Source organism: Suncus etruscus, chromosome X (genome assembly GCF_024139225.1).
Source record: "Suncus etruscus isolate mSunEtr1 chromosome X, mSunEtr1.pri.cur, whole genome shotgun sequence".
Lineage (NCBI taxonomy): Eukaryota > Metazoa > Chordata > Mammalia > Eulipotyphla > Soricidae > Suncus > Suncus etruscus.
In genome coordinates, this window is record NC_064868.1 from 68,533,369 (window position 1) to 68,552,841 (window position 19,473).

The following is a 19,473-nucleotide window of genomic DNA, read 5'->3' on the forward strand; positions in this document are numbered from 1 at the left end:
TCATATGCATTTTTCTCCTACCACACTCAATTTTTTTCCTTCTCACTATATTCTGCACCCTAGTGTGTTCTGGGCAATCCTCATTTAAGTCATTGCATTCTTAAATAGTTGTTCTAAATACCACATATAAGTTATATCATCTTGTATTTCTTCTTCTTCTGGTACTTTGTAGTAACACAGCCCTTAAGATGGGCTTGGATGGTGGTGGATGGTGATGGAGGGACCTTTCTTTGCCATCTCAGGCCACGTGTCTCTGCAACCCCCTTCAGCCCGAGGGTATCTGGGTTCAGGAGAGCAGCAGGTATAGAACTCACTCACAGGCAGGCTTCCAGAGAGATAACAAATTTATTTGCCCTCGCCAACGTGTGTGGCCTATATAATAACCATTTATGCTGTATATCTATTCAGTCCTGCATATTACCTTCTTCCTTAGCCATCTCTCTATCTTGCTTTCTCCTCCATGCTGCATCCAGACAAATCCCCTTGCCCTTCTGGTTAAAGCCCTTATCTAACCTTCCCAAGACCCCTCCCAGGAATGGGAGGGTCTTTCAGGTAAAGTTACACATAGCAAGACCCCTCCTAGGAATGGGAGGGTCTTGCAGGTAATATTAAGTTACACAGGAAGAATGGGGTAATGGTTTACAGTACTTCATTTAACATAATAGCTTCCAGTTCCATCCATGTTGTAGTGAATTACATGATGACACTATTTCTTATGCACATGTAGTATTTCATTGTGTATATGTACAACATCTTCACGATCCACTCCTCTGTTGTTTGACATCTAGGTTGATTCCAAACCTTAGCTATTGTACTGAGTGCTGCAATGAATAGTTGTTTTTCTTTGCTATAGGTCTATATTCCCAAAAGATAGATTGTTGGGTCATATGGTAGCTCAGTTTTATTTTCTTTTTCTTTATAGACTAGAAAAACTTTTAGGGGCTATAACTACAGCAGCAGAAAGAAATAATAGAGAACGATTTTCACCAATTGTTGAAGGATTAGAAAATCATGAAGCTTTGCAATTACAGGTGAGTTACTTTTTGTTTGCTTTTGCTTATAAGGGTCATATCCAACTGTACTCAGTAGAAGTATAGTGCTTGGAAACTGACTTAACTTGCTAGGCAATTGTTCTACTTGAGCCTCATTCCTACATGCTTTGAAATATTTTTTGATTAACAGGCTAGAGTGCATAATTTATAAGATATCAAATTTATTTTAATTAGTTATTAATAGAACACTATGTAGAAATAAAATTATTCCTATTTTGGTAGGAGCGTTAGGTAATATAGCAGGTAATGTGCTTACCTTTCATACTCCTGTCCCAGGTCCAATACCCAGCACTCCATATACTCCATATACTCCATAACTAGGAGTATTCCCTGAACAACTGTGCATGTAAATCCCAAACTGAACAAATTTTTTTGCCATTTTGTCATAATAAATGCTATACGTTTGTAAAATAGCAATGTGTTTAAAATTAGAGAAACGATTCAATGTTATCATAAGATGACAATTATTAATTTGTGGTAGATGTCTATCATGTAGACATAATGTAAGACTTTAGTAATTAAACACTAGTTCAAGAGGGCATGATGTTTATCTTAATATCACCCTGACTGATGTTAATGAAATATTTCTGTATTTGTGCAAGTTCAAGAAAACTATATACATCTCTCTGATATTTATAGAGCATTTAGAACTATAATCTACTCGAGGTGGAGGGACTTGAGTTCCAATTCTTGGTTAGGCGCTAGTAACATTGTACAAACTAACACTCAATATTTTCTTTAGATTTTCTTTTATGTTTCTAGGAAATAACATTTAAAATTTTATTTATTCATTCATTTTTGTGTCTTGTGTTTTTTATTAATTTTTTCCATATGATTCTGGTGATCTAATTTAAGTCCTTATACTTGTGAGCCATGCATACTACCAGAATTACTTCCCTGACATGGAAAAGACCTAATTTATAAATAATAACTTAGTTTTAGGTGATAATGATTCATTTTTAGTGATTATCATAATATTTGATTTTCATCATATAGCCATATGGTTATCATTACAATTTCCATTTACTCATAGGTAAATAGATTAAGTGAGAATAAATATATTGTCTGGAGCGATATAGCTTGTAGTGGCAAGTTGAGAATTTTTTGTCAGAAGTTTTAGTTCAACATCCTAATACTTTTAGAAAGTATTTACCATTTTGTCTTATAAGCAATGCTGTTTTTCAGACACTTTTAACTCCAGTAATATTGTTCTAAAAAGAAAAGATGGCTCCACATTTAATTAATGAAATTGAATGATACCAATCATATTTAAATATTAAAATGTCTGTTATAAAATAGACATTCTTTTCTCATTATTGTTTGTAAAATATTGTTCTATTTTTTGTTCCAAAAGATTTGGAAACTATATTAAATAGATAAACAGGCTTATCTAATAAAGCACGGTAGTGTTTCTTTTTTTGTTTTGTTTTGTTTTGTTTTGTTTTGGGGCCACACCCAGTGATGCTCAGGGGTTACTACTGGTTATGCACTCAGAAATCGCTCTTGGGACAAGGTGTTTTGAACCAGGGTTCGTCCTAGGTCAGTCACATGCAAGGCAAACGCCCTACCACTGCGCCACTGCTTCAGCGTCACTGCAGTGTTTCAAAACTTAATCCTTCTCTAAAGTTTTAAGAAAAGGGGCTTTAAGAAACTATAATTGTGGGGCTGGAGTGATGGCATAGCTGTAGGGTATTTGCTTTGCTTACGGATGACCTAGGACAGACCTTGGTTCAATCCCTGGCATCCCATATGATCCCCTAAGCCAGGAACAATTTCTGAGCACATAGCTAAGAAAACCCCTGAGCATCACCGGGTGTGGCCCGAAAAATAAAAAAAAGAAACGGTAATTGTTTTAGATCATGATGGTTCTTCTTTGATCCTGGGAAGCTAGATTCCACTCTATCAGCCAAAGAATAATTATTTATTTGAGGAGGCATGAAAACTGACAAAACAAGAAAGTTCATTGTAAGGGGCACTTAAACACAGAGTAGTGAAATAAGGATATCCCTAGAGATCTGTTCTCCAACCTAAAAGGAAATATAGGAATTTTGTTTCCATGATTTTGGATGTCTTATCACCCCCACCCTGTCTAGTTATTAATCCATTTACAGTGGTGCACAGGTTTCCTCCAGAATGTCCTGTGAATTCTATAACAAGATTAATTCTAATATAGGTGGTCACTGAGAAGGTATGGAAGATATAGGATCATCTTGCCCTTTGCTTCTATGCTAATTATGTTGAATTTTGCTAACTTTTTGTTCTACTCTCTCCATATCTCTGAAATTGACTGAATAGAATGGAAATGTAGGTTGTTAATAAGTAAAACAAAGAATAATAAGCAAATGTAAAATATTGAAAAACTGTTAAATACTGATTATAGAAGCAACAAGAAAATTATGAAATGTTTGATTTTAATGAGCAATAAAATTAATAACTTGTTACTAATTTTAAAATTGTGATGTATTTTTATTTGAATTAAAAATAATATTCAGAATTTTTTATAGAAAGCTCAGTAGCTAAGGTACTTGCCATGTAAATGTGAAGTTCCAAGTTTGATCCCTATTGTTTTTCATATGCACTGAGCATGATCCTGGCATCTCTGCTATTTAGGACTGACATCTCTACTCCCTGTGATCTCCAGTGCCAGAAAAAATTTCTGAGCACTCTTTAGCCAGATGTAGAAGCCACACAACTAAAGGGCAATCACAACTAAGAATATGTACAAGAGCTGTGGCCTGTTATTTTGAATTTCCTGAAATCCTGTATGTGAGCACCACTACTAAAGTTTAGAACCCCAGGAAAGCATTGTTGCTAACTATGCAAGCAACTGAATATCACAGAGAATGCACCCAGATGTATAGTCAACAAAAACAAGTTCATGCACTCCATGAGCATCATGAAACATTAATGAAGGCAAGGAAGGGAAGAGTATGAAAACTAAAATAAAATATATAGTCATCATGCATGGAAAAGCTTTAGACTGTTTAAAAGATATAAGTAGTATGACTCAAATAATAAAGTTTATTGAGGAAAACAGGCAGAACACTCCACGACTTAGACCTCAAAGAAGTCTTCAATGATATGATGCCAATGGCAAGGACTATTCAAATTTGAATAGTAGGGACTATATCAAACTAAAAAGTTTCTGTATGGCAAATGAAACATGGGCTAAAACCAGAAGACAGCAAACTGAGTGGGAGATAATTTTGCACTCAACACATCAGAAAAGGTTTGATATCTAGGATATACAAAGTACTTTACAAAAAAAACAAAAACAAACATAAAAATGGGGAGAAGATGGGTTGGAGAGAAAGCATGGAGGTAAGGCATTTGCCTTGCATGCAGAAGGATGGTGGTTCGAATCTTGGCATCCCATATTATCCCCTGTGCCTGCCAGGAGCGATTTCTGAGCCTAGAGCCAGGAGTAATGCCTGTGCGCCGCTGGGTGTGACCCAAAAAACAAAAACAAAAAATAAATAAAAATGGGGAGAAGACATGAACAGAAAATTCTGTGACGTAGATCCACAGATCTACAACAGGTACATGAAAAATGCTCATCATTAGTTATCATTAGGGAAATCCAAATCAAAGACACAAATAGAAATCATCTTAAAGCAGTGAAAATGGCAGAAAATATTGGGAACAATCTAAGTTGACTAAGTTGTAGTGATAAACAAACTTTCATCCAGTTCTGGTTGGAATCCTGCCTGGACCAACCCCTATGGAAAACAATAAGGAGGGTTCTCAGTAAACTCAAAATTGAGCTGCCATATAACTCAGAAATTCCACTTTTTTCTTTAATTTTTTTGCTGTTTTATGTATTTTCTTTCCCACTCATTTAGTATATATAGTTAGATATTTGATTTTTTTTCTAATGTGCATATTCCTTGGTCATGAAGAAATGACCATTTTATTATTCTCCCCATTTTTTGTTGGGGTTAGATTTTTTTCTTAAGTTCTGTCTTGCATATCTTAGATATTAGCCCCTTATATGATGCGTATTAGGTGAATAGTCTCTCCCATTCTGTGGCCTGTGGGTGGCCTTTATATCCTGGTCACTACTTTCTTTGAAGTGCAGAAACTTTTTAATTTAATATAGTCCCATTTGATTATCTCTGCTCCACTTGTTTGGACAGTGATGTTTCCTCCTTGAAGATGCCTTTAGACTCAATGTCATGGAGTCTTTTACTTATGTGTTCTATATACCTTATGGTTCTGATATATATACATATACATAAGGTATATATATAGGTATATATATACCTTATGTGTCTGATACAAGATGTTTAATCTAATAATGTCTTTTATTTTTCTTAAATCCCACAATAAGAATATTCTGTGTCTGTCTCTCTCCCTCTGACTTATTTCACTCAGCATAAAAGTTTCCATGTTCTATTCATGTATAAGAAAAAATTGTGACTTTATTTTTCCTGATGGTTGCATAGTATTCCATTGTGCATATGTAGCACAATTTCTTTAGCCACTCATCTGTTATTGGTGTCTGGGTTATTTCTAGAGTCTGGCTATTTAAATAGTGCTATAATGAATATAGGTGTCTGGAAGGCATTCCTTGTATTTTGTTTTTGTGTTCTTAGGGTATATCCCTAGGAGTGTTATAGTTAGATCATATGGGAACTCAATATCCAGTTTTTTTGAGGAATCTCCATATTGTTTTCATAAAACTGGACTAGAAGGCATTTCCACCAGCAGTTATTGAGAGTTACTTTCTCTCTACATCCCTGCCAGCACTGATTGTTCTTATGTTGTGTGATGTGTGCCAATCTCTGTGGTATAAAAGGGTACTTCATTTTTGTTTTGATTTGCATCTCCCTGATGATTAGTGATGTGGAGAATTTTTTCATGTCCGTTTTGGCCATTTGTTATTTTTGATAAAGGGGCAAAAAATGCAAAATGGAGCAAGAAAAGCTTCTTCAACAAATGGTGTTGGAACTACTGGTGAGCCTCATGCAAAAAAAGCAAACTCGGACCTCCAACATCATACACAAAGAAAAAATGCCCTTTAAATGGGTAAAGTTTTAAGTGTTCCTAGCCTAGATGATAATATCTGCCCAAATTACTCAGAATGTAGGAATGGGTATGACAATTGCACCACTTGCTGAAAGTAATTCCTGGATACTTAACTCTGCTGTCACTGCCTCTTTATGAGATCTTTGCAAAACAAATAATGAATTTTTTTGCTTGTTTGTTTTTAATGTTTCCCAGTTCTATCTTTTATTTCTTATTCTGATTAGAATAAATAAATACTTATTGTAGGTATTTCGTAAAAATTGAGTGGCAAAATGTGATCTTTCTGAAAGTCAGCGATACCTGTACTCATTCTTTTTAAAAGTCCTTGACAATAGTTTAAATTTCTTAAATTTTTTAGTGATTCTCCAAATTGCCTTTGTTCTATTTAATGCCATTTAGTATTTAAACATATTTGATTTATTTTATAAAAGTGTAATAATTATATAAACTTGTGGTCTGCTGTATTTTGAGTGTAAGTGTTATGAAATACATATTTCACACTTTAAAATAGTTTTTTCTAACTTTGTCACATTTATTTGTTCAGAATTTGATATTTCTTTTGATTACGTAGCAAAGTTTTGTGTAATCGACTAAATCATTCATCATTAGATAATTGTTTATTCAAAATTGTTTTTAGTTTAATTTATATATAGGATTTTAATTTCATAATTTTCTACTTTATTTTACATGTATAATAAATGGAAATTATCTGAATGCATCAAGTACTGTTTTCTTCGTTTGTATAATATATTTTAACCACAATATTTTCTAATTTCAGGTAGCTTGCATGCAGTTTATAAATGCCCTGGTCACTTCTCCTTATGAGCTAGATTTTCGAATACATTTAAGGAATGAATTTCTCCGTTCTGGATTAAAAGTGATGCTACCAGTAAGTTGAGTATTTAGCAGACTTCTCTCACTCTCTTTTTTTTGTCGTTATATAATTGTTATTTAGTGATATATGATGGGGGGGTTAGAGGCAGACAGACATGTTCAAGTTGTTCAAGTGAAAACAATGAGCTCATCATGAAGAGAAAAAGTAAACCACTCACATCTAACACTGAAATCTCTAAAATGGAGAATGCTGCATAAAGAAACTGCATATGTCAGCCTGAGATACTTGGTCACCACAAAGATAGTGAATTCACCAACATTTCTCTTTCTATAGAAAAATATTAACAAATATATATCTATATATATTGCACATTTCTTTTTATATATAATTTTTATTTTAATCATAGTGGCTTACATATTGTTGACAATAATATTTTAGGTACATATTTACATAAAATCAGGGGTATTCCCATCACCGAATTGTCCTCCCTAAACCTCCGTTCCCGTCCTACCTCCCATATCCTCCTCCCTCACCCTCGGTGCTGCTAGAATATGTGGTCCCCTCTGTGCCTCGCTTATTACTTTTTTTTTATTGTTACTGAAGTTCATTACACAGAATTATTTACGATACATAGTGACAATGAATGAAGGGCATTCCCACCACCAATGTTGTCCTCCCTCCACTCTTGTTCCCAGCAAGTCTCCCACATCTCCCTCCTTTACCCCCCAGAATCCTAGTGCAAATGGTCTCTGCTTACAGCTTTTTTTATTCTATCTCAGCAAGAAACCACAACCAATAAGCCTCCTGACTCATTTTTTATTTACACTACATATTCATATGACTGGTCCTGGTATCATTCTTTTCCCCCCTCAATTTATGAGGCTGAATGATTCAAATTATGCTAATCTGTTGGAGATAAAAAGTTAAGGAAAAGAGGAGATACAATATGAGGGATCAAGAGGGTGTCGTTCATTGAGGAGCTAGATGGTGGTTTGTTGGGAAGGAGGTCGGTCTTGGTGCCTAACGAGTTAAAAACTGAGGGTAAACAGGGTTAAATAAGGGGGAGATAACAAACTCCAGGTTGGGATATGGGGGGGTAGAAATGTCTCTGGGTGTGGAAAGGCAATATAGAAGAAGGGCTCTATACATTGTATAGATAAAATTTTAAGGCTAAGGCTCGGTAGTAGGAGAGGACAACTGTATAGAAAGTAACGTTTACTTAGACACTGACTTCAGAGATCTATTTGAGTGCTATTCTCCATACATAGGATATTCCATTTCCTTATACAAATAGTAAAGAATTAGAATTTTTTTGACACTCACACGCTTTTGAAAATGATTGAGATAAATCTGCTTTGGCTAGCTGTCCGGGGGTTCTTTGGCTAGCTGTCCAGCCCAGTGCCCACCACATACCAGTGCAAGGGACCACTTCCTGGCGTGTGGCTTCTCTGGACCAGCTCTGGCCTCTATAGCTTGTGAATGAATGGATGGGGGCAGAGTTTTGCTCCACCCCATGACATCCCCCAAGGCCCAGGTTACCAGTTCAGGCCATGAAGACCTTTCTGGCACTGGGGAATCTGGGCCCCCGGACTGACTGCCAGTCCGGGGGTTCTTTGGCTAGCTGTCTAGCCCAGTGCCCACCACATACCAGTGCAAGGGACCAACTCCTGACTTGTGACTTCTCCAGGCTCAGCTCTCGCCTCTGTAGCTTGTGAATGAATGGATGGGGGCAGAGTTTTGCTCTACCCCATCCCATCCCCCAAGGCCCAGGTTACCAGATCAGGCCATGAAGACCATTCTGGCATGGGGGAATCTGGGCCCCCAGACTGCCAGTCCAGGGGTTCTTTGGCTAGCTGTCCAGCCCAGTGCCCACCACATACCAGTGAAAGGGACCAACTCCTGGCTTGTGGCTTCTCCAGGCTCAGCTCTCGCCTCTAGCTTGTGAATGAATGGATGAGGGCAGAGTTTTGCTCCACCCCATCCCATCCCCCAAGGCCCAGGTTACCAGATCAGGCCATGAAGATCATTCTGGTGTGGGGGAATCTGAGCCCCCAGACTGACTGGCAGTCCGGGGGTTCTTTGGCTAGCTGTCCAGCCCAGTGCCCACCACATACCAGTGCAAGGGACCAACTCCAGGCCCAGCTCTCGCCTCTGTAGCTTGTAAGTGAATGGATAGGGCTGCTTATTACTTTTTTAATATAACAATTATTATATTTAAGTACTATGGTTACAAACTTGTTCATAATTGAGTTTCAATCATAGAATGTATACTACCCTCATCAAGTACATTTTTCCTACCACAAATCCACCTAGTTTCCCTACCACCCACCCAAGACCACCTTCCTGTGGGGCAGGGATTTTACTTCTCTCTCTCTCTCTTCATCTCTGTTTTTCCTTCTTGGACTGTGGTATGCATTATTGTTAATGAAGGGGTGCCACATATGTAACTGTATCCTCTTCTTTCAGCATCCAATTCTTGTTCAGAGTGATAAGTTCCAACTATTATTGTCACAGTGGACCCTTCTCTACTTTAACTGCTCTCACGAATATTTGTAACAAGGCTTCCTACCATCGACTAGTGATCCTGGACCTTATCTCTATTTTCTCTGTATATTACTACCATACTGTCTTTCATTTTCCTTATATTCATCAAATAAGTGAGATTATTCTGTCTGTCCCTCTCCCTCTGACTCATTGCTCTCATTTTTTTGTAAACTTTCTTTATAGCATTTATAAACTTATGTTGCAATGGACCAAACAACTGGTAATACAGAATTCACCTGAAGATGTTCTTATATCGATACAATTTGTTATCCCTAACATTAAAAGGAAACTCATCTGAATTTTAAATTTCACTAATCTAAAAACCAATACTTTATTCAGTTTCAACACTTTTAATTTCCATGTTTCTCTTACATAATTTAGATCTGAGTTATAACCTGGTGCAATATATGTTACTACATCCATTATATTTTATATCCATTTCAAATGAAGACATTATTTCTTGAGGTACCAAGATGATAGAGGCTATTGAAACTTATTTTGGGGGGGGTCACACCCAACAGTACTCAGGGGTTATTCTTGGCTCTACGCTCAGAAATTACTCCTGGCAGGCTCGGGGACCATATGAGATGCCAGGATTCGAAACACCGTCCTTCTGCATGCAAGGCAAATGCCTTACCTCCATGCTATCTCTCCGGCCCCGAAACTTATTTTTATTTTAAAAGCTAAATGATTGGAGCTCTCTGGATTTAAAAATATCTGTCAGTTAAACTTGAAATGATTCTTTTAATTCATGATCTTACAAATATTGAATTAGTTGTAATAATTCAAAAGAATCATTTTTCAAGCTTAAAATAATAATAAAACTTTCCTTCTAATATTCAGTTTTCATTGTTTGATATTTAATATTGACAGACTTATTTGACTGTTCAACATAATAATGATTTATTAAATAAATATTATATTTTCTTTAATAAATATATTATATTATAAATACTCATCTAAATTTTAAATCATAAAATTTCAATATAGATTTTAGAGATTGACAATAGAAATTTTTATGTTTATAATGCATTTTAAATATGTTTATTTTGTAGACTTGAAAAATTAATAAGCAATAGCTGAAAGAGCTATTTTACATCATTACTTTATCTTAAGTATTATATATGTTTATACACTATATTTTTTAGATATACAATCTTGTAACTAAAAGCTAAATTGAACATTTAACCATTTTGCTTTCATTGGAAAAAGTTTTATTTTGTTTTTGGGCCAAAGCTGGGGGCTCTCAGGGGTTACTCCTGGCTCTGTGCTCAGAAATCACTTCTAGCAGGCTCAGCAGACCGTTTGGGATGCCAGGAATAAGACCCAGCTCGGCTGCGTGTAAGGCATATGCCCTACACACTGTGTTAATTGCTATGATCTCTATTGGAAACACCTAATCTTGCAATTTAATTCCATGTTTTATAGAGTTCTGATGCTAATTCAATAACTGAATTTATCACACATTAAAATTTTTTAATTATATTTAATATGTTGATGGTTAAAGTTAGTGATTATGAGAGAATACATTGTGATATGAGAAAAAGCAAAAATCATGTTTAATATGCTTTGGATGTATGACTTCTCCTTTCTCATGAAATTAATCATAAGAATATTAATATTAGATAATTTTGTATTCTAATTCATTTCTTTTTTCTTCTCATGATTAAAATATAGGTATAAAAGAAATAGTTATAAAGAGGAAGCTAAGAATTAATAAACTAAGTATTATATATTTACATGCAATTATATAAAAATTTCAAATGCATGCTCTTGGGTAAATTTTCAGAGTATTATGTATGTGAATGTTTTACAGAGAACATCTTGAAATTGCAAAAATTTGTGGTTTTTTCGATAAGACTCATTATATTCCTATTATCTAGTTTTATTTAATAAAATATAAATGAGAACTGCATCCAGTTTTGTTTTATTTTTTAATTTAAAGTATGCTATGCTTGTCATTTCATTTTTCTAGGAAATGTTCAATCTTAGCTGTAACATTCAAGTCCCTTTAATTTTCTTTGAACATCTACATTTTTAATTATCATTTTGTGTTTATACACCATAGCTTAATGGATACATGTTGCAATATATTATAGGTGATATATAAAGCCTGAGTTCTTGAATGGCATGCTTGCTAATATTTTTTTTTTTTTTTTGGTTTTTGGGCCACACCCGACGGTGCTCAGGGGTTACTCCTGGCTGTCTGCTCAGAAATTGCTCCTGGCAGGCACGGGGGACCATATGGGACACCGGGATTCGAACCAACCACCTTTGGTCCTGGATCGGCTGCTTGCAAGGCAAACGCCGCTGTGCTATCTCTCCGGGCCCACTTGCTAATATTTTGTCTCTGTCATAATTTTGAAAGTTATCTGGAGTTTATAATTTATTACATAACAAAATTTTTATACTCAATTTGGGGTTTTCTTATTATATTAAGCAAAAGTAAAGGTTATCAGACTAGATATGATGCAGCTTGCTAAAAATGTTCCCAAAGCCTTTTTAGTTTAAAAACACAAAAATATAGGGTCTGGAGAGATGGCATGGAGGTAGGGCATTTGCCTTGCATGCAGAAGGATGGTGGTTTGAATCCTGGCATTCCATATGGTTCCCTGGAGCCCACCAGGAGTGATTTCTGATCCAGGAGTGACCTCTGAGTGCTGCTGGTGTGATCCAAAACCCAAGAAAAAAAAACACACACAAAATATAATTCAAAAAATTTATAACAATTTTAATGTCACATTGGCAACTGTTGTGCTTGAATCTCCTTGAATTTGTTCTTCAGAATATGATTGATCTATAGTTGCATTTTTTGCTGGAGACTTGTGGAATATTCTAATTGAATGAATCCTTTTGTATTCTTTGGTCCATAGGACAAATTTTAATTTGGGTTGTTAAGCAAGCAGGGTTTGTATTTTCTCTTATAAGTAGTAACCTTTTTTGGAAAGAGACTGGGTGCATACCTCACCGTGCTTAGGGTTTACTCCTGGCTGTGAGCTCAGGGGTCATTCTTGGCAGTGCTCAGCAGATCATAAGAGATACCACCGATATAACCTGGTTTGGCTATCTGCAATGTAAATGCCCTGCTCATTGTATTATCTCTCTAGCTCATTATCTGATCATTATTTGATCTCGCTAGATCATTATTTTTTTAAATGTGAGTAATCAAAATCTAAGATACACAGCTTAAATACCAAGAGTGAAATATTAATTTTTATTTTTATTTTATTTTATTGGGGGACTTTGGAGAATACTCAATAATTCCTAACTTCTGGCTCTACACTCAAGCATCAATTCTGGCACTGCTCAGGGACCACATGTAATGCAACAAAAGCACCTTACCTGCTGTATTATTGTTTCCCCAAGTTCTTTTATATTTTGTTTGTATTTAATGTTTTATTATTACTGTTTTATGTTTTTGGTCACACTGAGCATTGCTTGGAGGTTACCTCAGGCATTGCACTCAGGAATAATTCCTGGGGGGTTGTAGGAACATATAGAATACCAGGGATCAAATTGAGGTAGGTTGTGTATATGGTATACATACACACCCTTACTACCAAACTGTTCTCCTTCCAGTTCTCTTCTTTTTTAAATGGAAATATATAGCACATTTATTTTGTTCAGGAAACCAAGTGCTTGAGTTAGTATTTAAAATCGTGTCTGTGCATGTAAATGAATGACAGCATTTCTGACTTTCATTACTTAAATATTATGTTGTCAAACTGTTACTTGAATTTTAAGTTTTCTTTGTACATCACAGGGTCTAAAGGAAAAAGAAAATGATGAACTTGATATTCAGTTAAAGGTATTTGATGAGGACAAAGAGGATGACCTAAATGAATTATCCCACCGCCACAATGATATCCGAGCAGAAATGGAATATCCTTTTATGCCGAAAAATAATTTTGCATGTATATATGGGTGATATTATGGGTCTATTTTGGAGTTCAAGTCTGCAAAATGTGTTTATATCCATTTAGTTATACTAATATCTCACTAGGATTTTGTCCTTGAGATTCATTTTAAAATGCCAGAATATAGTGATGATTTACTGACTATGCTGAAATCAGACAATATCTTGATGCATAGAGGTTATACTTTACTCAAATGTTTGAATAGACAAGAGGTTAAAGCAATACTCCTCACATATAAGTATTTCGGTGAAAATATAATGAATTTAAAGTAGGTAATTTCATTGAAACAAAAGTTAAAGTATTTCTTTGTGTCTAACTTAGTTACGTACCGTTCTATACCATATGTGATTGGAGGCATAATGATATTTTTCAAATCTTCTTTCACTACTTTCATCAAAGTGCCATTGCATATAGTGTTTGGTTGAATGTATATGCAGTGAATAATACTTTGATTTTTGATGCTATCAGAAATATTTTATATATTTATATAGCTATATTTTATTATTTTATATTCATATTTATTTAAATTTATAACATTTTATAGTTTGTATATTCTCACATCATTATTCACATTAGTCTAGTGTTTTACCTACTATTAAAGGTTTTACAGAAAAGTATATATTGATTTCTTGCTCTATAGATTATTCTTATAATCAAATTCACTATAAAGTTATCTTTGAATCTATTCTTTAACCATTCAAAGCAGTTATGAGATAGATATTAACAGCATTTCCATCTGAATTCTTGGAAGTATTCCATCATATGCTTGAGTTTACATGTGAGAGAATTTTGACATTTTCTGTTATTTTTAGAATATTTGATTGTATTTCTTTTTTATTCTTTTACATTGATTTTTCAATGACTTGAATTTTATTGTAAAAGTAAATACCCAGGGGCTGGAGCAGTGGCACAAGTGATAAGGCACCTGCCTTGCTCTAGCTAGCCTAGGACGGACTGGTTCAATCCCCTGGCATCCCATATGGTCCCCCAAGCCAGGAGCGATTTCTGAGCCCATAGCCAGGAGTAATTCCTGAGCATTACCGGGTGTGGCCCAAAAAACAAACAATAAGAAGTAAATACCCAGTCAGATAGCATAGCAGTAGGGCATTTGCCTTGCAGGAGGCCAACCTAGAACGACCTGAGTTCTATCCCTGCATCTCATATGGTCCCCTAAGCCAAATCATTTTGCTTGACCCCTGAAGCCAAATCAGGAGCTATTTCTGAGCGCAGCATCAAGAGTAACCCCTGAGCATCAACAGGTGTGGCCAAAAACTTAAGGAAGGAAGGAAGAAAGAAGAAAGAAAACCCAGATCTGGAAATCTATTTACTAATTTACTAATAGAATTTAAACTTCTACCACTTGATTTATACCTAAGATATTTTAACTTCCATCATGTTTTATTCCTATATTTAAAAAATAATTAAATACAAGTGGATGCAAACAAGCAAATGAAAAATAATTTTAGATTTCCTAGTTATATTCTGTATATAAAATCAGTTTTAATTTTATCAATTTACATAACTTATGTGGCTATGGAAATAGTGTGGTATTATGAATATAACAATCGCAGCAATATAAAGAGAAAATCTAATTCATTGGTCACATTACGGTTCCATAGAACCAATTAAAGTCTGGATTTAAAAGTATTCGTAATTTTTAAAGTTTTGATAGTCTTGGGAATAGTCTCTTAGCTTTGTTTAACTCATTATAAAATGTCTCTATTGATTCTATTGTTTTGCGTAAAGGTAAAAATGCTGGATCAGGAAATAATTTTAAAAATTATATGAAAGCAAAAAAGTCATATCAATATAACTTGTTCTTATTATGTTTGTTACTTTCACCAATAATAATTAATTTTCCTTTACTTAATTTTCCACTGATATTAATGAAGTATACCACCTTCTGTACAATATGTTGAAGGACACTGCTGCTGAAAATTACCTATTATCTATTCTACAACATTTTTTGCTCATTAGAAATGATTATTACATTAGGTAAGGGAAGGTTCTGAGAATAATTTTTGTTTTGTTTTGTTTTGATTTATATTGCCACAGCCTATGGTGCTCAGGGCTTACTCCTGGCTCTGTGCTCAAGAATCATTCCTATTGGGGGTTGGGGAAATGCCATATGGTTTTCTAAGATATAAACCAGTTCAGCACCATGCAACACAAAAGCTCTATTCTACTGTTCTATATCTCCAGACTCAGTTCTGAGTCCAAAAACCATATGTAATCTTATTTTTATAATAAAATTGATAACTTATTGTTGCCTAGACAACAATTATGCATCTATTTCTACCTATTATTTCTACCTGTTAGATTTTGACAAATATAATGTTTTTTTCAAAATGTATGATATTTAATAGCATCAAAAGATTATAAAAATAGGATATACGGAAGCACTAGGACTTCTAGTAGTAAAAAATTCAATACACTCTTAGGGCCCTGTGATGAAATTACTTTGTTAGATAATGGAATAGACATGGAATATGAATTAAAATGTTTATTGTAGTATTCTTAAGTACTTATATATTTTAATAAAATCTACAGTTAATTCAAAACAAAAGTATGAAATGTATTGATGGAAACTGTCTCTCTGTTGCTGTCTCTCTCTATCTTTCCTCTTTCTCTTAGGCCACAATATTACAAAGTCATTGAAGAATGTGTTTCTCAGATAGTGCTACACTGCAGTGGTATGGATCCAGATTTCAAATATCGGCAAAGACTAGATATAGATTTTACTCATCTAATAGGTATGTGATATAATACCCACTCCTCTATCATTATATTCTACTCTATTTTGTAAGAGGTACTTTTAAGTTTAGCACTTTAAAAAAAACTTGATTTTTTTGGTGATTATTCCTAATCATTAAGTTTGAAAAGCAGAACATTTTATTTGTGTGATTCGAAATATACCATTTGATACATTTCAGCATTCTTGTTTTCACTTAAATCAAACCCTCCATAAAAATACAGATTTTTCTACATTATTGCTTTATTCATTTTTTTTTTGTTTTTGGTTTTTGGGCCACACCCGAGCTCAGGGGTTACTCCTGGTTATGTGCTCAGAAATTGCCCCTGGCTTGGGGGACCATATGGGACGCCGGGATCGAACCAAGGTCTGTCCTGGGTCAGCTGTGTGCAAGGCAAATGCCCTACCACTGCACTATTGCTCTGGCCCCTATTACTTTATTTTTAAAAAAATGATTAATTGTACTGGTTGTTTTAAGAGCTCTGTAGACTCATATACAAAGCAGTATCTAGTTAGTAATACATAGTTTTAGGTTTTTTATTGTTAGTCTTTTTAGGGGCCACACCCTAAACTGCTTAGGGATTTCTCCTGATCTCTGATAAGGGTGCTTGGATGGACATATGTTGTGCCAGGGCTTGATGGGTTTGGCCATATGCAAGGTAAGAGTTTTAACCAATGTACCATCTCTTGTTCATATACTTGTCATTAGCATTTAAATTGAGAAAAATATATTAAATCCTCTGTAATATATTTTTCTTTATAATATTAAAGGAAAAAATGAACTTTTACCCATGGGCACAACTACATGGATTTTCTCTGTTTACTTTGATTTCTACTCTCATTCTGAAGAGATAGATTAAAACCCTTCAACATGTTTTTATTTTCCCACTGTTGTGAGTTTGTGTGTGTGAGTATAGGTGCTTTTGGATCTTTACTTTGCCAATTTGGACATACTATTGTCATCAGAAATATGCTTCTTGTCTTAGTTAACATACAGAAAATATTTTTGTACTTGCATATTTCTCAAGTAGTGACTATTTCTAAGAATCTATTTATATTGTAAAGAACTTCAGTAAAGCCTTATTTCAGTAAAAATTTAACTAGTTTTGACTCATGCCTAGCAGTGGACAGAAATTACTTTGGCTCTTCACATAGAATATTATTCTTAGCTTGGGGTCGGAGAGATAGCACAGCGGCGTTTGCCTCCCAAGTAGCTGATCCAGGACCTAAGGTGGTTGGTTCAAATCCTAGCATCCCATATGGTCCCCCAGGCCTGCCAGAAGCTATTTCTGAGCAGATAGCCAGGAGTAACCCCTGAGCACCGCCCGGTGTGACCGGGTGTGGCCCCCAAATTTTTTTTCTGAAGAATATTATTCTTAGGGTGTATCACGAACTGAACTGTATTGGGTGTCTGAAAGGCAAGTGCCTTACCTGCAGTACTCTCTTTGATTTATTTAAGTAAAATTTTGGATATTTTAATTCATACAAAATAGATCAATTTATATTTGAATAGTCCTGGATATAGTAAAGAATTTGAGATTATTATAGTCCCTTATTTATACAACTAATGACATGATTTTTATATAATCCTGGACCTATGGTTCTATTTTCTGAAACAGTCTCTCAAAATGATATAAAACCTCTATTTTGAATTATATAATATAATATGAAGCTAGAGTTATGCAAGTTTGTTTATAAATCATAAAAATCACTTGCTAAGTTGGACTCAGCATGAAATTAGTTGTCTTTAAAGAAAACAAATATTGAATGTCAATTGTACATTATTCTTTATAGTAGGGGGCCTTATAGTAATATGAAAATAATAAATTCTTATTATTCATCATATCTTACTATTTTCTGATTTTACAATTAATGGTCTTTTATTCTGAGCAACATGTACAATTATATAAAGACAAACCACCAATCTCATTTCATCTTCAGTACATATCATCCATTACTTACTTTCTCTTTACGACATCTTAATTGTGATTTATTTTTTATATCCCTATGCTGATATTTTCTGGCGTGCTATATTATGAAGATTTGCCCAAATTAGACTTAAAACGTGACACCATGTACACATAATATTACATTTTATGCAATAGTGTAATTTTGTTCATTATTACTTTTTATACATTTATATTATTTTCAGGTTCTCAAAATGTCCTTTTTATAACTGTTTATTTTCTTTGGGAGAGTACTTTCAAGTGGTAGATGGAGTCTGGAGTTACTTAAAGTGATATTCAAGTAACTGAGCCTGTGCTTCAATGGTAAGGCTTAGTAAAGGTTTTATGGCCTTGGAGCCTATAGACCAAACACTCTTGCTAGGCAGCCCTTCAAGGCTGTATCCAATAATTCTAGGGAGGCTATGTGGTTCCAGGTAATGAATCATATTAAGTATCTGTGTTCTACTATTCTCTACCCTCTGCCTTCATAATTTATTGGTATTTCCTTAAGGTTAATTTCTATAAATGAGGGTATGAATATAGAAGTCCAATAACTCCCTGTAAGGTTCTGCTAATTTGTCTTTCCCAGAAGTTGATGTGAATGATAGAATTACATAAATTTTAACTAATTTTGATAAACTTAGTACTCTATTTGCAATTTAAAGAGTTTTAAGGGACTCTTTTAACATATTTATATTGACTTATAATTTGTTATGGACCATTATTGGCACACACATTCTACTTCTGCATTTGATTTTCTCATTCATTATCCAGCAGATAATATTGTACACTATTGGTCAGATACTTCAGATTATGACTATTATTCAATAAATTGGAGTGGGGAGAGATGAAGAATCAAACAATAAGTATTCAGCATCAGAACCTATTATGACCACATTAAAGTGTTATTCCTGTGATCATGACTGAATCATTTTATATACTTCAGTTTAAAATAGTTGTGAAGGACTAAAGCAACAGGTACAGCTCTTGTATATAGACCATAAATCAACCAATTCAATCTAGGGTACAACATAGGCTTTCTAGAGACCTTCCAGTAGTGATCCCTGAGCACAGAATTAGAAGTAAGCTAGAGTTCTTCTGGTGTGAACCTCCCACAATAAACAGCAGGTGAAATAGCTCCTATAAAATCTATTGCTCTTTATATTATTTTTAATATCTCTTAAACTTGAGAAGCAAAGATTCTGTTCTGATGTCACAGTTCTTTCATTACTCAGATTATAGCCATACCTTAAAATTTGCACTGCACACTCTTTGAAATTTAAATAAAGACATTTATTAACCACTGGTAAACACAAGTATATTTGGCTGTGCTGACAGTTTGATCTGGCTATTAATCTCATCATTTCCTGGTCTAACCACACAGTTCTTTAAATGCAAA

The 19,473-nt window shown here is 34.6% G+C and overlaps 1 protein-coding gene across 1 annotated transcript in view; it reads left to right on the forward strand.

Annotated features, from left to right (window-relative positions):
• The window catches only part of DIAPH2 (diaphanous related formin 2), a 370,213-nt gene that overhangs the window by 172,199 nt on the left and 178,541 nt on the right, over window positions 1–19,473 (forward strand). The window contains exons 9-13 of the mRNA XM_049766649.1: window positions 923–1,031; window positions 6,859–6,969; window positions 13,223–13,341; window positions 15,255–15,371; window positions 16,011–16,129. Coding sequence (XP_049622606.1) covers window positions 923–1,031; window positions 6,859–6,969; window positions 13,223–13,341; window positions 15,255–15,371; window positions 16,011–16,129 — 575 coding nt within the window. The remainder of the gene's footprint in view (window positions 1–922; window positions 1,032–6,858; window positions 6,970–13,222; window positions 13,342–15,254; window positions 15,372–16,010; window positions 16,130–19,473) is intronic.